This window comes from Hippocampus bargibanti, linkage group LG05, assembly GCF_051943395.1.
Source record: "Hippocampus bargibanti isolate YZ-2025 linkage group LG05, ASM5194339v1, whole genome shotgun sequence".
In the NCBI taxonomy this organism is placed as follows: domain Eukaryota; kingdom Metazoa; phylum Chordata; class Actinopteri; order Syngnathiformes; family Syngnathidae; genus Hippocampus; species Hippocampus bargibanti.
Genome location: NC_142738.1, coordinates 25,465,001 through 25,488,274, shown reverse-complemented (window position 1 = coordinate 25,488,274; position 23,274 = coordinate 25,465,001). Strand labels below are relative to the sequence as shown.

The window sequence follows — 23,274 nt, the reverse complement described above, 5'->3', positions numbered from 1 at the left end:
TGAAATAATTTTGAAATACATATACTTTTCAAGGCAAGTTAACCACTTAAGCCTTTAATTGTTACAGAAAAGTATACAACTGTAACAGGCAGTATATAAAATGAAATGTGCATTTTCACAGTTATTTTTTTATTGTTTAAGAGTTTCGATTTGATGGACGATGATCATACGAGACGTAATATAAACAATGTAATGAAAAAAACTCTTTGAAACAGAAGATAGATTAATCAAAATATCAAAAGCAACTTGAGGAGACTGTACATTCATTCATGGTCTAGTTCAGGGGTGGGCAAACTTTTTGACTCGCGGGCCGCATTGGGTTCTAAAATTTGACAGAGGGGCCGGGCCAGGAGCATTTGGAGGGAGTGTTTGGGCCGGAAATACTCCGAACAAGTTATGTCCATAATTTATAAAATCACTTCAAATGACTTCGACTGAGCGTATTTTACAAAGATTCCACAGCATATAGCTATAGTTTACGTTTTAAGACTTGCGCTGAATATATGAAGTCTTGTTTTCGAGTTGATGACGATCCCCATGTGACGTCAAGTTTGGACCGCCCCTGACCGAGAAAGCGACATACAATGCATTTTGGGTACTTTGTTTGGTCTGAAAACTTCGTGTTAATCCGTGTTGATCCGTGTTGATGGCGAAATTAGAAGGAAAACACATAAATAACGCCATGGTGAATCGTTGTGTGTTGCACCAAGACAACTATTTGATATTCGCTGACACAAATTCCCAGCTGACAAATCAGCCCATTTCCAACGGAGCTTGGACGCAATCTTCTGCTTTTTCTGGGTGCTACATTGCTGTCATTGATGGCTCGAATTGATATGGGAGGACTCCTAGAATCAATTGCAAACATTTATGCTTTCCTCTTCAGAAGAACAAGAACAAGAAAACATCTTCTCCGAATCTGAAGCCATTGTTTTGATTCTCGAGCAAGGCAAGACGTCTTGGTGTGACGTCACGAACAGAGGGGTGGAACCTTCTGAAACTGACCATTTCCGGATTCATTTTGAAGTCATTTTTATTGGTGTTTTTCATTTAACTAAAAATATCAGCCTGCCTGATTTGGGTATTTTAGATGCTATAAAACGTTTTTCTGATGTCAGTCGGAAACAAAAACAAAAAATGGTGCCGGTTGTCCTTTAAATGTAGTGTGTACAAGCACAGTAAGAACACTACAACCCAATTTATTAACTGTCTTTCAAATGTGAAAAATATCCCTGATCAGTTAATAAATTTGTCTCAAGGAATATGCAAGATATGGCATTTACAGACTATTTCGCAGATACTTGGAGGAGGAAATGGAAATAGATTAAAATAACATATGCACTGTGATTTATCAAGATTGCGTCTGTTTTTAAGTTTCCATCGAAGGGGCAAAGAAATCAACATTTATTGAAAAATGGAATCACTTTCAACATTCAAAACATATTATTACACAACGAAATATTCAAGCTCAATAATACCTACTTGTGTTAAATTCCGCCAAATCATAGATGGTTTGTCCTGACCGCGCGCTCAACAAACTCCTCACTGACGCTCTCGCCTTCACGCGCAAACCATACACGTGTACCGTCGCCGAGCACACAAACATAGACTACCTGCAGTTGAAATTTGCATACTCGGCTCGGCAGCCAAAGAAGCCTGCTTCTTTCTTCCGGACTTTCGCAAGCGTTACAAAGTCGTGCAATTGCATGTCATTTTCCAAAATAGATGCACAGAACCTCAAACTAGAAGAAAGATTCAAAAGAAGCTAACAACATATGTGACGCTACAAAACGTAAATTTACATTAAACCGTGACTGTAAAGTGTACGTGAGACTTATGAAAGGGGCTTAGCGGCTCGTAGGAATCAATGCAAACGTTGCATTGTGCACCACAATGACAATCGACTACTGTAGCAAAATTTACAGCCATGCGCATTTGACGTAAATTAAGCAAGCTAGCATTTGAAGTAGGTGCATTCTTGATTTAAAAAAAAAACTTTATACTTTGTGACAATGTTTCTTATTGGGATTGGTCTCATTTTGCTTCAAGTTGGGAAAAATGGGGCAGGCAACTTTTCAGTTATCTGCCCTGTTGTTCGCTATCTTTTTGTCATGAGTTTTAGACACTGTTTGTACTGTAATTTGGGCAAGTTCGGCGGGCCGGATTGAAAAGCCTAACGGGCCGTATGTGGCCCGCGGGCCGTAGTTTGCCCATTCCTGGTCTAGTTCATTCCACTATTTTATTATTTATCATTTTATTTATGGTTTTATGGTTCTGTGTGTTGTTCTTTAGATTGTAGTGTCCTTGGGTGTTCAGAAAGGCGCTTGTGAATTAAATGTATTATTATTATTATTATTATTATTATTATTATTATTACATTTTATATTGATATATAAGGGTATCCCATGTTTGGTATTACTGTACTGCAAAAGTTCCCTTTTTTGAACAACCTATAGCCCAGCCACATTTTCAGATCTGATACCTATAAACTCCTTTTTTAAAAGCAATGAGGGACCCACACCTCACTTGCACCTTGGAAAAATGATCCCATCACGACAAACACAGCTCATGTAACCATGAAGTAAGCCGGCTTGCTCCCACAGTTGGGTATTTTGCTTAACAAAATTTAAGGAAACAATTTCTCGGAGATGGATGGTAGAAACAACGCAGATTGTTTTTATTCTGAAAACTTCACCTGAGAAAATATCATTTAAAAAACTCTTGTCTTCAGTCAAACATAATATTCCTGTTTATTAAATAACACATACAAAGTATCTATAGACAGGAAGCTAAATCTGTAAGGTAAGATCCGGATTTTTCTCTAGGCATAAGAAGCGATTAATTTTTAAAACCTAAAATCCAATAATGTTGATTGCATTCACATTTATGCCACTTTGTCCTAATTGACAATCTTAAATTGATTTGCATATAATGGCAACATAAAGCAATCCCACCTCACAAAAACAAAAGCGCAAAGGTACAGGACTTGGTTAGGAAATATTGTGTTGCAAGCATGGCAGCTGCAGTTCATGAAAGCATAAGCAAATTAGCATGTCACATTTCTCAGGCCTTCATCCATTTTCTACAGCGCTTGTCCTCAACTGACTTTGGTCACGTGGCATGATTGCAATGTATCCCAAGGTTGTTTCGCTGCGGAATTTTCCGGATAAAGGTGGATGCTACAAATGTAGACAATGTTATGATCTCGGCACAAGGCCCAAATAAATACGGCACTCAACAAACCAGGATGAAGTTAGAGGAAAAAGCTGGGGGGCTGCTTGTTGCTGAACACGAGAGAAAAAGAATTCCTCCCCTTGGCGTGGTGGGCCTTTCTCCTTCTTCCTGTCCTGGCCGCACGGACGAGTTCAACGGAGTTTTACAGGTAGGTGACGCCAGCATGCAGCTATTTTGAATGAATGTATTGTAGATTTTTTTCGGCCAAAGGAATTCTAATCACGGGTGATCTGCGCATCGGTGGGCTTGTATTGCAGATGAAATTGGTCAAGCGGACCGTTTTTATCCGAGCCCAGACGTGGAGTTTCTACGTGTGACTCGTTAAGGCCTTTACGGATTACGACATCTGCTGCCGCACGCCGGGCAAACCAAGAGAGTTACAAGACCGGGAATTACGTGCGAGGGCCACTGAGAGATTGATTTCTTGATCTTAATCTGGACGATTGTGTTACTTTCCTGTTTAATTGCAGCTGCAATAGAACGTGGATTTTCCGTGATATTAATGCATTCTATCATTTTATTAATGCTCGGTGCTGAGCCGAAGAGGTTTCTTTGTGTGGAGGAGAATTCTTGAACAAAGGGGGGTCGGGTGTTGGAGCCATTTGAGCCGTCCTATGTGTGTGCGTGCATTGTGTGTTTATGTGCGTGTGTTGTGTTTCAGCTGACACAGTGGGGGTGCCCTGGGGGTGAGCTTCACTGAGACAAAGGAACAGGACTATTGGTAGAATTTGTGGGTGATTTGATATAATGGGTACATTTTTTTCTAAAACCCCTACCCATCGGGATACTGAATTTCTGGCTAAGAAATTCCCAGGGAGTGAGATTTATTGTGATAAATGGATGGAACGTGGCGAGTTTTCTGGTGCTTTGCAAGTTCAGCCAATGAAAGATATGCTTCGATTTCGGGAGGCATCTGCGGTGGTCAGGCCTCTACGGAAGATTCGTGCAGATTTTTGGCGTGTGAAAAATGGCTTGAACAAGCGCGGAAAAGAGAAAATGAGCTTGAAGTAAAACGGGTGAAAAAAGAGGAGAGAGCTATGATTGCTGCGATGTCTTTAAAAGTGAGCCCTGATGATGAAACTGTTGCACGTCGTCAGAGAAAAGACCGCATGGCGGCAGAAAAGACGCCATTTTTACAGGGGAGAGAGCGCCCCCATGGCGGGACTGGGGGAGGGGCTATGGACTGGCCTGCAGAGCGGGCAGCCCAGCCCCCCTCCTCCTCTGCCCTGAACGGGAGGGAGACCAACGCCTCCACCCGGCGGGAGCAGGCAGCCCCCCCTGTGGTGACTCCAGCTGTGCCTTGTGTAGTCCAGCAGCATGGAGCGCTCATGACTCCCTCTGGGGAGACACAGTCATTGCAACCTGACTTAGCAGATCAATTTGCTTGTGGTAGTGACGGTGTTCGCGCACGTACCAGAAGCAAAACAAGGCGTTCTGAACAATTGTATCCAACTGAACAATTGCATAATTTTAAGGTGAATGATGAAAGCGATTGTGAAGTTTTCCGATGGTTGAGGTTGCTAACCCTAATTCTACAGGTTCCCACGACAAAACCATTTTTGTGTATAGGCACTGGTGCGAAAGTGACGTGGCTGAAGCGTGTAAATGGGAAGGAAAGACAGTGACGATTTTTACAGACAGCCAACATGCGTTTTCCATACTTCACTGCTTTGCAGCCCAGTGGAGCCGTAGGGGAATGACCACATAAAGCGGGAAGACAGTTGAACATGCTGATTTATTGAGAGGGTTGTTGAAAGCTATCCTCCTTCCAAAGAGTGTGGCTGTATGCAAATGAGCAGCCCACACGAGGCAAAGTTAAAGACAGGATTAGCTCGGGCAACGCAAGAGCAGATGCAGCCAGCAAAAAAGGCTGCTCTTACCGCTTTCAATTTGGTGAGTCAAGAGTTGCGTGAATTAGTGCCCACGCAAGTTTTGAAGGATATGCAAGCATTAGCCGCAAAATCCGAAAATGATCTGTGGCTGGCCGATGGCGCTATGCTAGTTGATAGGCTGTATAAAATCAACAAACCATGTTTACCGAGAAACATGTTTCCTATGGTGGCTCGGTTGAGCCATGGTAAGTCACATGTATCAACAGAAGGGATGGTGTTTATAGCAGGGAAGGTATTTCATTTAAGCAGAGGTTTCAACTATTGCAAAAAAACTTTTGTTGGAGTTGTTTGATATGCTGTAAACACAATCCACAAGGTAATATACGACCAAAAAGAGGAAAATTTCTACAGGGGTCACACCCATTTGAAGTGTTCCACATGGATTTCATTGAACTAAGCACAAGTGGTCCCTATAAATACTGTTTAGTGCTAATTGATTCATTCACGAAATGGGTAGAAATTGTGCCTTAAAAAAATCTGATGCATTAATCGTAGCAAAAGCATTATGCAAACATGTTATTCCGGAACATGGCATAGCAAGAATAATTTGGAGCGATAATGGGCCACATTTTGTTAATGTTGTAATAACCAAAATTTCCGAACACTTAGGTATTACATTAAAGAACCACTGTGCATACCACCCACAAAGCGCAGGGTTAGTTGAAAGAATTAAATTCACAATTAACAAACAATTAAAAATCGACTCAGAAAAACCATTGAGACAACAGGCAAACCATGGCCAGAATGTCTGTTTTTTTGGGTAAAATTATATATGAGAATAACACCCACTAATAACAGCTTAACACCTTTCGAGATATTGCATGGCAGACCTTTCATCCTCCCATTATGGGAAGGTGTGCCCTGGCAAGAGAATGAATCAGATCCAGGTGCTCTGTTGGCAAAATGGTTGTGTGAAATGTTTACAAGAGAGGTCCAGTCTGCATATGTACTGCCGCAGTTCTCTTTGTTCCATTCACAGGAAGAGAGGTTGCACCCTGGAGACGAGGTGCTGATCAAGGCAATCAAGAGGAAGATCTGGTCTGCACCAAAGTGGGAGGGACCATTCACCGTGCTGATCACAACACCAAGTGCCTTCAAAATCGCCAAAAGAGCAACCTGGGTGCACCAAAGTCATTGCAAGGTCGTTCACCAACCGGATCCTGAGTAGGTGGAAGACGGGAGGTTCCAACCTAGTCACGAGCTATGAGTTTGGTCCACATTATCTTCCTGTACGGACTGCGAAACTCCACTATTTTCCACTCCACTATTCTAAACAGCGACATCAGATGAATGCCCGAACATGGCACATCCTGTGGCCTGCCTGCCTCTACATGCTGCAGGAATAGTTTCATTTCCCCTTGGCGTCCTAGTGAATAAAGCACGACAAAATGGTAGTGATTATCCCCATGGTTCTTGGTACACTCGTGTCAAGTTGGGGAAGGCTTGGACCACCAGTTGGGATTCCGTTGCGGTCAATACCAAGCCCGACACAAAATGGGTTCGAGACAGCTGTGCCCATGAATCAGCACGAACTGTCGTCAAGATAGCTAGGAATCCCCCAACTGGCACTATGACAGAAATCCAACTTGCTATCATAACCCACAATGTTGCAGGATGCATGGACTTGAGACTCTGTCCAGGGCTTCCTGAACATCACATTGGTTTTCCCGTAACTATATGCATGATGTCATATGTGACATCACCAGTCGTGACGTCGCCTTTCCACCATAACCCACACATCAGACTGTCAGCCTGGGTGGAGGCACCTGACAACACGGCCCAGAGCCCACGTGTCATGGACATATATCAGCCGTTTGCAGGAGAAAAACACGACTGGAATCTGTTATTATCAAACACGTGGTATTGTTATGCTACACTCACTGTTAAGCAAAATAGAAAAGGTAATTGTTTTGTATGCTCTCATATGCCTCATTCTGTGACACAACGCGTGCATTCAAAGGTATTCGGAGAGAGAATGGCTAGAGCTGCATATTTATTATGATCTTTGCATAAATCCGATCAACATTTTCAGGTCCTTCGTAATGCTTCGAAAGGTGAGATTGTTCCAGGCTTAGACACTCTTTTGGAACCAGATAACCAAGTTATGACGGAGAGCGGGTTGTGATTACCATTATGCGTTATAATGTACAGTATGGGTCAAAATTTGGGTTTTATAGATGAGGATAGATGTTTATATGTGCTACCGTTAAACACTAATGTCACCGTTTTGCCCGTATCTTCGCATCTTTGGTGGTTATGCGGTTGGAAAATATATTATTTTATTCCCCCACGAGCCTACGGTTTGTGTGCACCTGTTACTGTAACCGACAATACTTTCATCGTCACCAGTCGTCCAGTACACCATCATGTGAAGAGAAGAGTATTGTTTAAGCCCCATGATTCGATCTGGGGAACTGATTTTAGGTAATTTTAACTCTTTTTTCCGCCAAAAAACATGCTACGAATTGAAACAATTGATTACAGATTTCAAGTGTTCGTAAATGCCAGTTTGAAAGTGGATGAAATGCAAAACACTGAAATGTCAGCAATTAGGCAAAATAAATGGTGCTGCAAAATAGAACTGTTTTGGACCTTTTGACAGCCCCACAAGGGGGCGTCTGTGCTATGGTGGGTGACACTTGTTGTACGTTATAAATTAAATAAACTTAATCCAAGTTCCAAACCTAACCCAACTAATTGGCAAACTTTTCGTTATAAATTTTCAAAACAAAAATAAAAAAAAAAATTTAACAATAAGGGTGGAAAATTCAAAAATTCTTAATAATTAGTTTTAAAAAAAAATTTTATTTTGGTGTTTTATGGAAAAGGGGATTTTCCTGACGTAATATAAACAATGTAGTGAAAAAAACTCTTTGAAACAGAAGATAGATTAATCAAAATATCAAAAGCAACTTGAGGAGACTGTACATTCATTCATGGTCTAGTTCATTCCACTATTTTATTATTTATCATTTTATTTATGGTTTTATGGTTCTGTGTGTTGTTCTTTAGATTGTAGTGTCCTTGGGTGTTCAGAAAGGCGCTTGTGAATTAAATGTATTATTATTATTATTATTATTATTATTACATTTTATATTGATATATAAGGGTATCCGTGTTTGGTATTACTGTACTGCAAAAGTTCCCTTTTTTGAACAATCTATAGCCCAGCCACATTTTCAGATCTGATACCTATAAACTCCTTTTTTAAAAGCAATGAGGGACCCACACCTCACTTGCACCTTGGAAAAATGATCTAATCACGACAAACACAGCTCATGTAACCATGAAGTAAGCCGGCTTGCTCCCACAGTTGGGTATTTTGCTTAACAAAATTTAAGGAAACAATTTCTCGGAGATGGATGGTAGAAACAACGCAGATTGTTTTTATTCTGAAAACTTCACCTGAGAAAATATCATTTAAAAAACTCTTGTCTTCAGTCAAACATAATATTCCTGTTTATTAAATAACACATACAAAGTATCTATAGACAGGAAGCTAAATCTGTAAGGTAAGATCAGGATTTTTCTCTAGGCATAAGAAGTGATTAATTTTTAAAACCTAAAATCCAATAATGTTGATTGCATTCACATTTATGCCACTTTGTCCTAATTGACAATCTTAAATTGATTTGCATATAATGGCAACATAAAGCAATCCCACCTCACAAAAACAAAAGCGCAAAGGTACAGGACTTGGTTAGTAAATATTGTGTTGCAAGCATAGCAGCTGCAGTTCATAAGCATAAGCAAATTAGCATGTCACATTTCTCAGGCCTTCATCCATTTTCTACAGCGCTTGTCCTCAACTGACTTTGGTCACGTGGCATGATTGCAATGTATCCCAAGGTTGTTACGCTGCGGAATTTTCCGGATAAAGGTGGATGCTACAAATGTAGACAATGTTAAGATCTCGGCACAAGGCCCAAATAAATACGGCAGTCAACAAACCAGGATGAAGTTAGAGGAAAAAGCAAAAGGCAAAGGAAATACTCATTTGCCTCAAAAGAACAGGTATCCAAATTTGAGAATAGTCATACGGCCGGTAATTAAAATTGTACATAATAAAATGATGAATAATAAAATGACATATAAAATGACAAATAATAAAATGACAACGAATAAAATGTCAAATAATAAAACGACAAGGAATAGAATGACAAAGAATAAAAGGACACATGATAAAATGATGAGCTTCAAGAAAACAGAACAACAAAACAAAGCAAGAGAAAAAAAGAGCAAAATCTGGGGACATGTAGAAAACTGTACTTGACATAATAGCTAATGCAAGGCTAATTATTTGATGATAAATGGTCAGAGCAACAGTCCTTAAAGGACAACCGACACAATTTTTTGGTTTCCTAACTGACATCAGAAAAACGTTTTATAGCATCTAAAATACCCAAAACATGCAGGCTGATATTTTAGTCAAATGCAAAACACCAAAAAAAAATGAGTTAAAGTGTCCCAAAACTACTTCGAAATGACCTCGGGATGGCGAGTTTCAGAAGGTCCCGCCCCTTTGTTTGTGACGTCACGCCAAGATGATTGAGATTCAAAACAAGGGCTTCAGATTCTGAGAAGATGCTTTGTTGTTACTCATTCTGATAGAACGTTTTTATACACATCCGTAATCATCATGTTATTTCATTCCTAGTTTAGTCTATATTGATTTATGTAGTTTATTAGATAACTTTGTATCTGTAGGGTGTACTGTAACACCTTTAATTTCAGTCTAATATCTCCCAATATCGCCCTCCTTGCTGATAGGCCCCGGTCGAGATGAAGTAATCACTGCTGTATGATAAAACCAGGTGAAAGGGGCGGCCCTTTCTCTTTTGGCTTTCCCACCTCAACCAGACATGTCCGTCTGTTGTTTACAAGAATAAAGTAGTCTTTTTTCTTCACCACTTTAGTCCCCGCTGATATTTCATCATGAAACTCCGTAGAGCCAGAACCAGAAAGAGACACATCATTTTTTCCAACACATCCAGTTATGAATATTATTCAAACAGTTCTGAAGAGGAAAGCATAAATGTTTGCAATCGACTAAAGAAGTCCTTCCGGATCATTTTGAGGTGTCGACTCCAATGTAGCGTCCCGGAAAATGCACAAGATGGCGCCCAAGCTCCGTTGGAAATGGGCTGATTTGTCTGCTGGGAATTTGTGTCAACTAGTATCAAATAGTAGTCTTCGGGCAACACACAATGATTCACCACCATGTTATTTTTGTGTTTTCCTTCTAATTTCGCCATTACTACAAAGTTTTCAGACCAAACAAAGTACCCAAAATGCATTGTGTGTCGCTTTCTCGGTCAGGGGCGTTCCAGAAGCGACATCACGTCAGGCATCGTCATCAACTCGAAAACAAGCCTTCCTGAATATTCAGCATGAGTCTTAAAACATAAAATATAGCTATATGCCGTGGAATCTTTGTAAAATACGCTCAGTAGAAGTCATTTGAAGTGATTTTACAAATTATGGACACAACTTGTCCGGAGGCGTCGGTTGTCCTTTAAGTACTGTAGTTTGTGATCATGATGAGAGACTATTGGGAGACAGGTGAGCAGGTGCAATAAATCAGTCCACCTCTGCCCCCTGCTGGACGCAGGTGACTACAATGCACAGTATGCAGTATGGAATAAAGCACGACAAAATGGTAGTGATTATCCCCATGGTTCTTGGTACACTCGTGTCAAGTTGGGGAAGGCTTGGACCACCAGTTGGGATTCCGTTGCGGTCAATACCAAGCCCGACACAAAATGGGTTCGAGACAGCTGTGCCCATGAATCAGCACGAACTGTCGTCAAGATAGCTAGGAATCCCCCAACTGGCACTATGACAGAAATCCAACTTGCTATCATAACCCACAATGTTGCAGGATGCATGGACTTGAGACTCTGTCCAGGGCTTCCTGAACATCACATTGGTTTTCCCGTAACTATATGCATGATGTCATATGTGACATCACCAGTCGTGACGTCGCCTTTCCACCATAACCCACACATCAGACTGTCAGCCTGGGTGGAGGCACCTGACAACACGGCCCAGAGCCCACGTGTCATGGACATATATCAGCCGTTTGCAGGAGAAAAACACGACTGGAATCTGTTATTATCAAACACGTGGTATTGTTATGCTACACTCACTGTTAAGCAAAATAGAAAAGGTAATTGTTTTGTATGCTCTCATATGCCTCATTCTGTGACACAACGCGTGCATTCAAAGGTATTCGGAGAGAGAATGGCTAGAGCTGCATATTTATTATGATCTTTGCATAAATCCGATCAACATTTTCAGGTCCTTCGTAATGCTTCGAAAGGTGAGATTGTTCCAGGCTTAGACACTCTTTTGGAACCAGATAACCAAGTTATGACGGAGAGCGGGTTGTGATTACCATTATGCGTTATAATGTACAGTATGGGTCAAAATTTGGGTTTTATAGATGAGGATAGATGTTTATATGTGCTACCGTTAAACACTAATGTCACCGTTTTGCCCGTATCTTCGCATCTTTGGTGGTTATGCGGTTGGAAAATATATTATTTTATTCCCCCACGAGCCTACGGTTTGTGTGCACCTGTTACTGTAACCGACAATACTTTCATCGTCACCAGTCGTCCAGTACACCATCATGTGAAGAGAAGAGTATTGTTTAAGCCCCATGATTCGATCTGGGGAACTGATTTTAGGTAATTTTAACTCTTTTTTCCGCCAAAAAACATGCTACGAATTGAAACAATTGATTACAGATTTCAAGTGTTCGTAAATGCCAGTTTGAAAGTGGATGAAATGCAAAACACTGAAATGTCAGCAATTAGGCAAAATAAATGGTGCTGCAAAATAGAACTGTTTTGGACCTTTTGACAGCCCCACAAGGGGGCGTCTGTGCTATGGTGGGTGACACTTGTTGTACGTATATACCTGAAGAAGCAAATTCTATAAACATGACTAATGCTTTGTCTGTTATAAGGGATCTCAGAGATGCTATGGCCAAAGATCGACGGCCTGATAACCCGTGGAGCTTTGCCATGCTTTTCGGGGGCCCTTGGTATATGACTTGGATTAGACTGTTTCTGCCTGTTGCTATCGTGCTTTTACTTATTTTCTTAGTTAGTTTGTGCACGATGGTGATCTCTATGAGCACCAATTCCCAGGTTAATTACGCAAAGATTTTGTACCAACAAATGCGTGAAGGGGACCCTGTGTTGTAATTTGGAATTGTACACCATGGCCAGAGTGTGGTTGCTCCCGCCAAACGGAGGGCCAAGAAGGAATTATCCTCGTCATTATTTTAATTGGATAATTGGATTTGCCTTTGGATAATTGGATTTGCCTTTATTACTCTCGCAATGGAGAAATTAAATCTCACAGCAGTAAAGTTACGACAGAGGTTTTTCGCCTTCTCCATGGTATAGAATGGTTCCCTATGCCGTTAGTTATGACGTTCATGCATGAAAACCGTTTTTGAGGTGTATGTACCGATGGATAAATGTGCAACAGGGAATGATATAACGTTTTTTATACACATCCGTAATCATCATGTTATTTCATTCCTAGTTTAGTCTATATTGATTTATGTAGTTTATTAGATAACTTTGTATCTGTAGGGTGTACTGTAACACCTTTAATTTCAGTCTAATATCTCCCAATATCGCCCTCCTTGCTGATAGGCCCCGGTCGAGATGATGTAATCACTGCTGTATGATAAAACCAGGTGAAAGGGGCGGCCCTTTCTCTTTTGGCTTTCCCACCTCAACCAGACATGTCCGTCTGTTGTTTACAAGAATAAAGTAGTCTTTTTTCTTCACCACTTTAGTCCCCACTGATGTTTCATCATGAAACTCCGTAGAGCCAGAACCAGAAGGAGACACATCATTTTTTCCAACACATCCAGTTATGAATATTATTCAAATAGTTCTGAAGAGGAAAGCATAAATGTTTGCAATCGATTAAAGAAGTCCTTCCGGATCATTTTGAGATGTCTGGACTCCAATGTAGCGTCCCGGAAAATGCACAAGATGGTGCCCAAGCTCCGTTGGAAATGGCCTGATTTGTCTGCTGGGAATTTGTGTCAACTAGTATCAAATAGTAGTCTTCGGGCAACACACAATGATTCACCACCGCATTATTTTTGTGTTTTCCTTCTAATTTCGCCATTACTACAAAGTTTTCAGACCAAAGTACCCAAAATGCATTGTGTGTCGCTTTCTCAGTCAGGGGCGTTCCAGAGGTGACATCACGTCAGGCATCGTCATCAACTCGAAAACAAGTCTCCCTGAATATTCAGCGTGAGTCTTAAAACATAAAATATAGCTATATGCGGTGGAATCTTTGTAAAATACGCTCAGTAGAAGTCATTTGAAGTGATTTTACAAATTATGGACACAACTTGTCTGGAGGCGTCGGTTGTCCTTTAAGTACTGTAGTTTGTGATCATGATGAGAGACTATTGGGAGACAGGTGAGCAGGTGCAATAAATCAGTCCACCTCTGCCCCCTGCTGGACGCAGGTGACTACAATGCACAGTATGCAGTATGCACAGTATGCAGTTTGGATTGTTTATTTATCGGACTGGCAAGCGCTACGAGCATGCAACTCAGTCGGTACAGTGTTGTGAGCTTTAAGTACGACTGCCAGAAACAATAACCCATTTATGAGGAGCATGTAATCAACAGCGGCCCAACTGAAATGCTGTTTGAGTAAAATGTCCAAGGGTGTTGCTATGCCGTCTTATTTTTTTTCCTCCACAGCCAACACATTATTTTTACAATTTGGAATTTGCATCCATGATGAGGTCCAAAGCAACAGGTGAGGCACGTTAAATAAATAAATAATAATAACAATAATAATAATAATAATAATAACAATAATGATAAATAGGGTTTTGTCCAAAAAGAACGTACATACTGTAAGTAGACGTGATGCCAATTGGATGTCACCAACAACAATGGACAGACTGGGCTGGATGAATGATGACTGGCCACCACTATAGATATATTTGCAACTAAAGTTGAACAAAGAATTGGTGTCCTCGCTGTTTTACATGAATTTAGAAGTTGGCCCTCACAGCATGTTGAAAAGCATAGTATGAACAATCACTTTGGTGGCTGGCTTAACTTGGTTGCCCTGACCGCTGTCCAGCATGTGCCAAACGAGAAACTTCCTCATGAACTGTGACACTTGTATTGTGTATTTTGGTTTTGGTTAGTTTTCATTGTGTCCAGTGTGACCCTTCTGAGGTTATGCTCACTTGTGATTGTGAAAACGGTTCCTTGTGTTCTCCAAAAAGCGTCCTCGGCCACATGTGTCTTGCCACAAGTATTAATCCCACTACTTGTTTGTTCTCTTTTTATCATGAATTATTATTTTTTTCAGAGCACATTTGCCTCGACACCCTACTTCCCGACATTTGGGTCCCCATCATGCACTAAACACAATCCAAATAATCTTTCAAAAAGGCCGTGTGAGAAACTGAAATTGTTTCTGAGGGACGTCAAGTGGTAAATTGTAAACTGCGGCTTTTGTAACTATGGAGCATCCCTGCAACTCTGTACTTTGAGTCGGACATGCAAACCCGTCCACTGGACTGCCTAATTCATGTCAGTGTCCAAATATTTTAGTACATGTTTAAGATCTGCTGACATAATGAACACAAACCACGCTGAGCCTTTCTTAGGCCTCATGACTGATTATCAGGGCAAAGCATCCCATCATCATGCAGGAATTGAATGTTGGTAACAACAGAATCACGGTTGACATTACTGCAATTAGTTGAAAGATAATAACCAGAATGGGTGAAATAAATCACAGAATGCAGTTGCTATATCTTTAAGTTGGAGAACATTTAAGACTTCATTTGCACTGAAAACACCAAAATTAAAGTATCACATGGTTTTCACACCCCGCAAATGGGCTGGATGTGGACGGTTGGTCTAAATTTGCCTAGATGTGCCAGGTGTAAATAAAAATGAGCATCAAACAACAAGCTGTGGTGCCCATTTGAAAACCACACCAAAATTATTCCATGCAGCCCAACTCACACACACACACACACACACACACACACACACACACACACACACACACGCACGCACGCACGCACGCACGCACGCACGCACGCACACACACACACACACACACACACACACACACGCACGCACGCACGCACACACGCACGCACACACACACACAGCTTGATAACAACCCACATCTGACGTCATTTTCAGTCACCTAAAACTAATAAATCAAGACTGCCGATCAGCTTCGTTAGGCTCTTGGAGTGTTCAATGAGGAGTCCAAAAAGCTGACAAAATTGCTGATGTTGGCGATGCATCTGATCCACCGTCTTTTGTATTTGAGGGCACTGCTGTCCACTTTGTCGATACCTTTAAATATCTCGGTTTGGCAGTGACCAACAATGGAAACCTCAGAACAGAGATCGACCGTCACTGCGACCTTGGCGCCACAGTACACATCCTGGGCAATAAAGTTTAGAGTAGACAATGCCTCAGTCATCTCTGTCCTCCTGTACGACTTCGAAACCTAGCCACTGAAGAATACTCTTGCGGCCTGGCTTGGTGCCATTGACTCCAGGGCCCTCATTAGGATTGAATATAGCTCATGGACCTAGCACACCACAAATCAAGCTCGCAGCAAAGGGGCCCCAGGAACACGCAACCTCTACCATTTTAGACAACCCACAGCCAGCTGACTGGAGACAACCCAGACCTGCCCACGGCGCTCGCTGAATGAAATAGTCCTGGACCGTGAGTCCTGCAATGTGACACTGACACAAGCTCGACATCTTGACAAAGTTGGAGATACCTGGTTGCAATGGTTGTCTCTACATGCCATGTTATGCAAGAGAACAAAAGAAAGAAAAAGAAGTAACACAAATAAAACTGACCAATTGTTTCATGAACATGCTTTATACTCTCTTTTTATTTGTGTGCCTCAGATTAGAGTTATACAGTAACACAACATAAAAAACGAAGACAAATACCACAGAGTGTTGATTATTCATGGGCAAGTGAAGGAAAAAAATGTAAAGTAAAATAATGCACAAAACCAGACAAATAAAGAAAATATAAAGAAATGACATGAACATTTTCCAAAGTCACAATTGGTTAACTTTTAAATATTTGGTCAGTCCTGGTGTGTTGGAATTACATTTACAAATTATTGACCAATAAACGTGATGTTTTTGATTGTTTGTTTCTCCACTGTGAGACTAATAAAGGCATATCCAATCCAATCCAATCCAATTGTACAAGGAATCCACGTAACACCATCAATAGGTATCGGATGTAAGGGAGGGACGGGTTATTCCAGTTTAGGCTGAATGTTGTGCTCGGAAGATTGAATGAACGATGAGAGGAGAAAAGTCAAAATCAAAAATTTCAATTCATGACCCTGCATGAGTCAAGAAACATTTTCTTGACATGGCTGCAACTGTTTTCAAGGCCTTTGCAGCTTTTAAAGGTGCCAGTGTTTGGTTGTTTTCGTAAAAATAAATTCAAACCTTCAATTCATTGACTTCAATGTAGCCACTGCGATCTGTATCATATCGCCGCCATGCCTGAAAGAAAGGGAAAAAAAAATCATTAAGTTTTTACATTGCTCCTGAGATTGTGTTGAATGCCCAGCAGTGTAGTACAGGCATTGTTCCTACAAGAAAATGAAAAACTTCCATTCACCGTAATACATAGACCAAGGAAGCAAAGGATCGGAAGTTACAAGCAAGACAAAGACAGACAGTCATTTAAATGAATGCTTTAATCTAGTAGCTGTCCATGTCCAGAGAAGGACTCCTCGTCAAAGATGGATGGTGCTCCTCCCTTCCTCATCTCCTCTCGTCCCCATCGTTCCACTTCTAATTTGCTCGGCTCAGCAGAAGAGCTCGGAGTGGTATGATCCATTATACATGCCCCTGAAAATAGAAGGGCCTGCTTTCTCCCCTTAACCCTTCTCTTAACTAATCTCTTTGCTCACTTCCTTCCACACACTTCCTTCAACAAACACTCTTCAACCCTCCTTCCTTCTTTTATGTCCTCTCAGCTTCCTATTGACATTTCATGAAGTTTCCCCTGTGACTGTTTGCAGTTGTCCATCCTTGCATCATCCAGACATTCTTCTTTCGTTGCCTCCTTCTCTTATTTCATGATTTCCTTTGAATGACACCGGGGAGAAGGACATGTTTTCCCCTGCATGCAATTGGTTTATAACTGACTCCATTCTTTTGTTGCTGCCAACCTAACACGAAATCTGCCCTATTCATATCTTCAGGAGGATTTGGGTAGACTAAATTATTTCATATCTCATGTAGCTTTGAATGCCATGGGGACAGTATTGTGTTACTTCTACAATCATTCATTATTCATTCTGCACAGAGCAACAACTGACTTTTGCCCAACTTGGGATTCTTAAAGATCAAGTTTGAAATCATTTAAAAAATGCTGAATGCAGTCTTTTAAAGTCAACTAGTAATTTATCAAAACATCAAATTATTAATAATACATATATTTTTATATATTGCACCGATTCATTGTTTTATTCATCCTCAGTGAGAAACTGCCGAGAAAGCTGCAAATATGAAGTCATTTAAAGAACAACAATGGCACAGCTCAATATAGAAAGTGCACAAAGCCGATTCAGAAAGCTACGTTTGAAGCTTATCTGTGGGAATCCAGGTGTTTGAAGAATGGGAGGAAGAGGAGGTTATGAGCAAGATATGTATTGGACCATCCATGTAAGATGAAGATACTCACTCAGGATATGGAAAATGGCCGAATGGCCAGACAAGGCGTAGAGACAAAGCCCAAGCAGATTGCAAGAATGGTTTAATGAATCGGCTGTGGTTATTAGCACGGCATTATTGTTTGAAATTTGTTGTGCCATGCTGAAAATTTCACACGATGAGATTGCCAACTTGGTCCATGTATTCCCGCTAGCACCGAGATCACAGGTTGTAGAGGGTTGACCAGTACATCGCCACACAGCACTGATGGCATTTGAAATAACTCAATAACAATGACAAAGAGCAGTTGGCGGGGCAATTAACAATTTTGTTACAACAACTGACTAGCAAAAGAGCATTCTTGAAGTGACATCACTTGCTGGAGATGTTGTTAGGTGTGTTGCTATGCTATCGAAATACAAATTTGGGTGGGTTTCATGAAAAAAAAAAATTATGAAATGACGCTTCATTTTAGTCATTTCTATTTTAGCCACTTGCATTTCAATAGATTTCTTTGACATTTGCCACAAACAAATCTTTCCTGAAATGACTGCATTAAGTTATGTCAGCACTTCATTGGGAACGACTCTTAAAGAAAACTATTGCTGGGCTGATGATAGTTTTGCATCCAGCCACTGATGGCTGCAGTCACATGCTTCATCCACCCGAATTTGCATTTACTTCTTTACATGTTTGAACCCGAAACCTGACCTGAATTCATTCATTCATTCATTTCCGAACCGCTTCATCCCCATGGTGAATGAGGGGGGTGCTGGAGCCTATCCAGACTGTCTTCGGCACTATGAATTGGTTACCAGCCAATCCCAGGGCACACAGAAATGAACAACCATTCGTGCTCACACTTACACCTCACGACTATTTGTAGGGTTCAATCAGACATGGTGAAAACCCACGCAAGCACAGGGAGAATTTGCAAACTCCACACAGAGCCGGGTTTCGAACCCATGAACACTATGCTGTGCTTTAGAGCCATGCCTGAAGTCTTTACATCAAACAATCAACAATCAACCACAAACCATTTAAATATCAAAAGCTGATTAGCCAAATCCCATCAGCTCACCTTCCTGATTCAATGAAATGGTGGTTAGTTGGAGGCAAACGTGGTAAAAGTGTACTATACTGTCATCAGAAGGCTATGCTCTCCTTGCAATTTAGAAGTTACAAATAGCAATTCTTTTCTTGTAATGCTGAGCATGTCTTGCTTGTTCTTGAAAATTATTATTGATTTAGCTCGGGACAGTTTGCAGGCAAAGTTTTTCAATCTCCAGCAAAGGTCCTCTCAATTTGGCTGCGGCCATACATGATTCAAATCACTTTCCTTCTTTTTAGGATTGACTATCCACACTGTGTCACACACGTGTCCAAATTGCATTTGACCCTGTTCAGACTCAAACAAAATAGTGACCCATCTGACAGGTTGCTGTGTATTAATGACATCAGAACGGCCAAACAAACATGCGAATCAAACCTCTGAAAATGGAGGACACTGATTCGCTGTGGCGACCCCTGAAGGGAAAAGCCGAAAGGAAATGAAGAAAGACATTGGAAAAGATGTGCCGTCCAACATGTGTTGATGTCTTTATACTGTAATTAGGACACTAAAGACTTTTGTAAATGCACTTGTTTCTATACATAACCTCGTTCTTTGCATGAGTCCCCACAGACAGATAAAGCAATACACTTCCTCCTCTGTCGAAGGCCTGTTGTTTTCAGTTTTTTTATGTAATCCATTCTTCACTGCTCTGCACTTTGATTGGTGCTCCCAGCTCAGTCGCATTTGACGGTCAAAACCGATTGGCATGTTTGGAGCTGTTTAGACTGAGACGCATCCTGTCCAAATGTTAAAATGAAAATCTCGTAGAATCGGATTTGTGATCTCAAATCACTTGTGTTTCAAGTGACTGTTCAATGACAAAAGAGCAAGCAAGCAAGCAAGCATCAATCTGGAAAGACTAAAAATGTGATTTTGGTTGGCAGCCTGAACAATAGTATCTCCCAAATTGGTACTTTTATATGTTGTGTAGCATGACATCGATCCAGTACATCCATCCATACATCCATTCATCCATCCATAAAGCAAGTTGCTTGTTGAAAAACACATAGTAAGTCTTTGAAATCAAATATAAGCCTTTGACAACAGTAAGAGGCAGCGTCACATGATAATATATATATTTTTTTAAATTCAGTTAAAACACACACACGGAGACGCTCGCACACTCGTGCGCACTTACACACACACAAAAGGCTTACCTCCATGAACTCAGCACCGGAGCTAACAAACTGTCTGAAGAAGAGCAAGAAGTTCTCTTCAGTGGGAAGAATCTGGGCCAGCTACAGAGATAGAATGACAGAAAAATGCAAGAGATTAAAATAAAAGTTTGCGACCCTTTTCTCCGAGAGCAGCTATGACCGCAAAGTTGCAAACAGAAAATTCTCACACAAATAATACAGTATATTATTACAACCAGAAGCCCAAGGTAGGTATTTGTATTTACTTTTTTTAGATTTGTATCCTGAAATGTTTTGTATGTTGTTAATGGAATTAGTAAAAATCTAAATGGTATGGGACTTGGTTTTGCTTTTGTGTTTAGCTGTTGTTGTTTCTTGTTACTGTTTTTCTCTCATCTCATCTCATCTCATTTTCCGTACCGCTTTATTCCTCATTAGGGTCGCGGGGGTTGCTGGAGCCTATCTCAGCTGTCTTCGGGCACGAGGCGGGGGACACTGTGAATTGGTTGCCAGCCAATCGCAAGGCACACAAAGACGTACAACAGTCACTCTCACACTCACACCTCGGGACCATTTGGAGTGGTCAATCTGCCTGCCATGCATGTTTTTGGAGTGTGGGAGGAAACCGGAGGACCCGGGGAAAACCCACGCGGGTCCGGGGAGAACATGCAAACTCCACACAGGGAGGCCGGACCGGGACACGAACCGGCGACCTCTGCACTGTGAAGCCGGTGTGCTAACCACTCGACTACCGGGCCGCCCGTTACTGTTTTTATGTAGTTAATTTATTGTTTTAACAAATAGGAGAGAAGAGCAAGTGACCTGAGTGACAAGCAGGTTACTGAGCAATTTAAGAGTCGGGTTCCATTCAGAGATGTTTGTTCCGTTGATTGTGTTGGTGTTTGAAACTGTTTTATTTTCAATCTCTTCCAACAGGGGCCCATGAAAGGTGAGTGGCATTCCCATTTTAATGTGTAAAGTTAATTCGTTGAGTCATTTTGCTGCGACTGATGGACATGCACGAATATTAGCATGAGCTGTCATAAAATTGCTTTGGCAATAACAACAAGAAAACCTTTAATAGTCCTACAATGGTGAAATTTCTGCAGCAGCAAATACCTTTTTGGTTCATTTTTCCATCCCACTATACATCCGTTTTCTGATCTGCTTAAAAGTGTCGTAGGGCCTGTTGGAGCCAATCCCAGTTGTCTTCAAGCAGCAGCGAGGCGGACAGAGGGGGCACCCAGACCTGGTTGCCATTCAGTTTCAGATATATTTCATTTAATGTGCCTTATCTTTTTTGGCATTAGCAGCATCAAAGTTTTGGTCACTCCCTCAACCTTCTCGAACACGCTGTGGCTTAAGGAGGTCACCGTTCAGACCCAAGATTGTCAAGTAAGTTTTCCGATTTTTTTTCCTCAACTGTCAATATCATCCCTGTTTCACTGCCATTGTTGTCTGAATCATTTTGCTTCGTGTACAGTACTTTTTTTGGAAAGGTGGTTGTTTTAAAGTTCCCTGCAATACATTTCAGTTGAATTAAGTCTCAATGTCTACATTTTATCATCGTTTATTCAGTGGTCCATCGATGAAAAGGTTTCTTCAGATCACAACCTGAAAGCAGGGACCTATCATAGCAGTGTCCAGCGCCGCCATGTCTGGACATTAGGAATATATATATAGGGCCGATACTACCAGTAAGACTTTAGTTCGCTGAAGAAGCATCTTGGATAAGAAGCGAAACGTCCGACACCTTCAAAGAAGTACAGATGACGGCTGAAGAAACCTTTTCATCGACGTTTATTCAAAACTGAGTTTGTTGAACAACAAATTGACAGTTTGGGCAGGCAAAGCCTCAGTCTAAGTTCTACTTGAACTGAGCACTGCCTTTGACACATTCAGCCAAGTGATCATGTTACATAGGTAGGAACCCTGGGTGGGAATATATATAAATAATAATAATAGAATATATATATGTTCATGCTCTAAATCGGTCAAAACCCTATTCAAGGACAAGGCGTACTTTGTTGAATTGCTGGTTGTGACTCAGATCTAATGGCCTTAATCTGTGTGGTTCCACAGGGCACAATCCTGGGACCCCCATTGTCCAATCGATAACTGCTTTCTTTGAGCCGGCTAATACGCAGGTATAGAGAGACCTACCACAACTATGCTTGACACTTTGCATGTCAATGACGGCGGGTGAAAGTTCAAATCCAAGATTTTTGAAAAAGCAAGGCAAGGCAGCTTGATTTCTATCGCACATTTCAAACACAAGACAACTCATTGTGCTTCACTCAAGCAAGGGCATTGCAAATTTCCCCATTGTGGGATTATTAAAGGTTGTCTGATGCAGATTCTGAAAACTCAATTCAAATGTGCATCTGTGTAGGACGTTTTGATTTCAATCATATTTTATGTTAACCCTTTTTTAAAACAGGTTTGTTGGGTGCGTTCTCATGTCACATCCTTACCGTATTTGAGCTGACTGACTGTAGGCCAGAAGCAGTGGTGGTTTTGTACTGTGGAATATGAGTGTGTGGCTGCATATATTCGGGAGGCTGGCAAAAGCAATGTGTGGTTTCGTCCCTCTCCATTATAATAATTTGCTCCTTTTAATGCTATGTGTGTGTTTTTTTAACCCAGTAGGGGCATGACCTGTGAAACATCAGAGTTTGTTAAAGAAATATCATCTGCTGGTGTGTAATATCACGTAAAGACGCAAAACAATATGATGCAATCAAGCAAAGTAACAGAATAGTAACCTTACTTAGAGTACAAAATGAATGACAGCATGGCACAGAACAAATGTGTACGACACTCAAAACACGGGCTGGGTGATGGTGGAAAAAGACAAAAAATAGCCCCGATAGTGAAATCGCAATCAATAAATTATTAATTGACCAAAAACTAATATTTATTCAACAATCAAAACTCAACTTTAAATACAACTTCAAATAACCATAACAAGGAAAATTAGACACACATACATGTTAGGTTTGAAGGGGAACAAGATGCTGCAGCATTCAAAGACGGATGAAGAGATTGGTTCAATGCTGCTGTCAATGGTAAATCCGTAAATGCATCTGTGCATATGCAACCATCCAGCTGCACCAACAGAGTGTCCAACAACACCGACATCTCTACTGAACATAACAG

General features: G+C 41.0%; 1 protein-coding gene across 1 annotated transcript in view; it reads right to left on the bottom strand.

The window, feature by feature from the left end:
• The window catches only part of calb2a (calbindin 2a), a 46,552-nt gene that overhangs the window by 7,537 nt on the left and 15,741 nt on the right, over positions 1–23,274 (bottom strand). The window contains exons 4-5 of the mRNA XM_088997458.1: positions 20,137–20,217; positions 16,651–16,707 (exon numbers count right to left, since the gene is read on the bottom strand). Coding sequence (XP_088853584.1) covers positions 16,651–16,707; positions 20,137–20,217 — 138 coding nt within the window. The remainder of the gene's footprint in view (positions 1–16,650; positions 16,708–20,136; positions 20,218–23,274) is intronic.